The 1238-nt window shown below is 60.6% G+C and overlaps 1 protein-coding gene across 1 annotated transcript in view; it reads right to left on the bottom strand.

The window, feature by feature from the left end:
• Positions 1-1238, bottom strand: part of LOC103913356 (chromosome unknown open reading frame, human C1orf177) — a 5682-nt gene that overhangs the window by 4303 nt on the left and 141 nt on the right. Inside the window, 1 exon segment of the mRNA XM_009319845.1 lies at positions 72-182. Coding sequence (XP_009318120.1) covers positions 72-182 — 111 coding nt within the window.

Genomic DNA, 1238 nt, shown 5'->3' with positions numbered 1-1238 from the left:
GTGTGCGCGTCCTGCGCTGCTTGAACCCCTCGCCCCTAGCAAATGTGCACGGAGGGCGGATGAAACCCAGCTTCTAGCTGGCGTTTGCACCTCTTCATTATCTCCTTGAACTGGAAATGGGGCAGCTGACTAAGCTGGGAGCCCTTCTCTGCTCTGGCCCAGCCAGAGGCTGATGCTTTCCCCTGCAACACAGAGCCAGAGCACTGCCATCAGCAGTGCCAGGACCGGAGCACAAGGCTGAGCTCATGCTCAGCCAGCCGTGGCTCCGCAGCCAGGTGAAAAGGGGCGATTAGGGGAGATGGACATGGGGATCTGCTGCTCCATGTCCCAATCCTCCGTCCTCTGTGTTTGCTGAGCACCAGGAAGGTGCCTGCAAGCTCTGGCATGAGCAGCCCACATCCCACACTTCCACCCTGGGGTGCTCCCAGCCTGAGCTGGGTGTCCCGGACCGTCATGTGCAAGAAATCCCCATGCAAGAAGCTGCTTCCCAGCGGGCACAGACAGTCTGGGAGATGAGGAGAGCTACACCAGTAAGTCCAGCTCTCCCCACGCATCCAGGCAAGCCTGGCCGGTGGCCTCGCCTGGCTGCGCATGTCCCTGGGGAGTGCCTGCAGCCCCATGCTGGCAGCTCTAGTCCCCAAGGCCCGCGGGGATGATGGCAGCCCTTGCCTGGCAGCCGTCACCATGGCACCCAGCATCCCGGTTCCCCAGGGAATGACCCCTCCCGGGAGCAGACGGGGCTGGCAGACAGCAGGGCGGAGGCAGGGATCCTGGTTGTAATGGAGGCTCCCAGCCTGGCTAAAGCAACGTATTCAGGGCTTGATCCAACTGTTTACCAGGCTTTCATAGGGACAAATTATCTCTAAGCTGCTAAGAAATACATTCTTAAAGCAAAAACCCAACCTGCCAATCCCACTTTGGGCAACCAAATGATGCTCTTGGTGCTTGTGTCCTCTGTGGTGCTGTATTTGCTGCATCTGTGAGCACGGGCGGGTCTGGGCAAGGCGATCCGCATCCATGATCTTCGCAGGGGAGGCTCACCAGCCCCCTTAATGCCCGTTGCTTTTTGGACAAGAGCAAGCCAGGCCTGGGGAAGGCGGTTCCCTGGCGCTGGGCTGCTGTTTGGTGCAGCAAGAGGGGTTGGCTGCCCGGTCCCAGCCACGCCGCCCGCTCCCATTGCAGGCTGGATGGGATCCTGCTAAGCCAGGGCAGCGAGGAGCTGAAGAGGCTGCCTGCCT

This window comes from Pygoscelis adeliae, unplaced genomic scaffold, assembly GCF_000699105.1.
Source record: "Pygoscelis adeliae isolate BGI_AS28 unplaced genomic scaffold, ASM69910v1 Scaffold181, whole genome shotgun sequence".
Classification (NCBI taxonomy): Eukaryota; Metazoa; Chordata; class Aves; order Sphenisciformes; family Spheniscidae; genus Pygoscelis; species Pygoscelis adeliae.
Note: the sequence above shows the minus strand (reverse complement) of the source record. Positions and strands in the feature narration are given on the sequence as shown.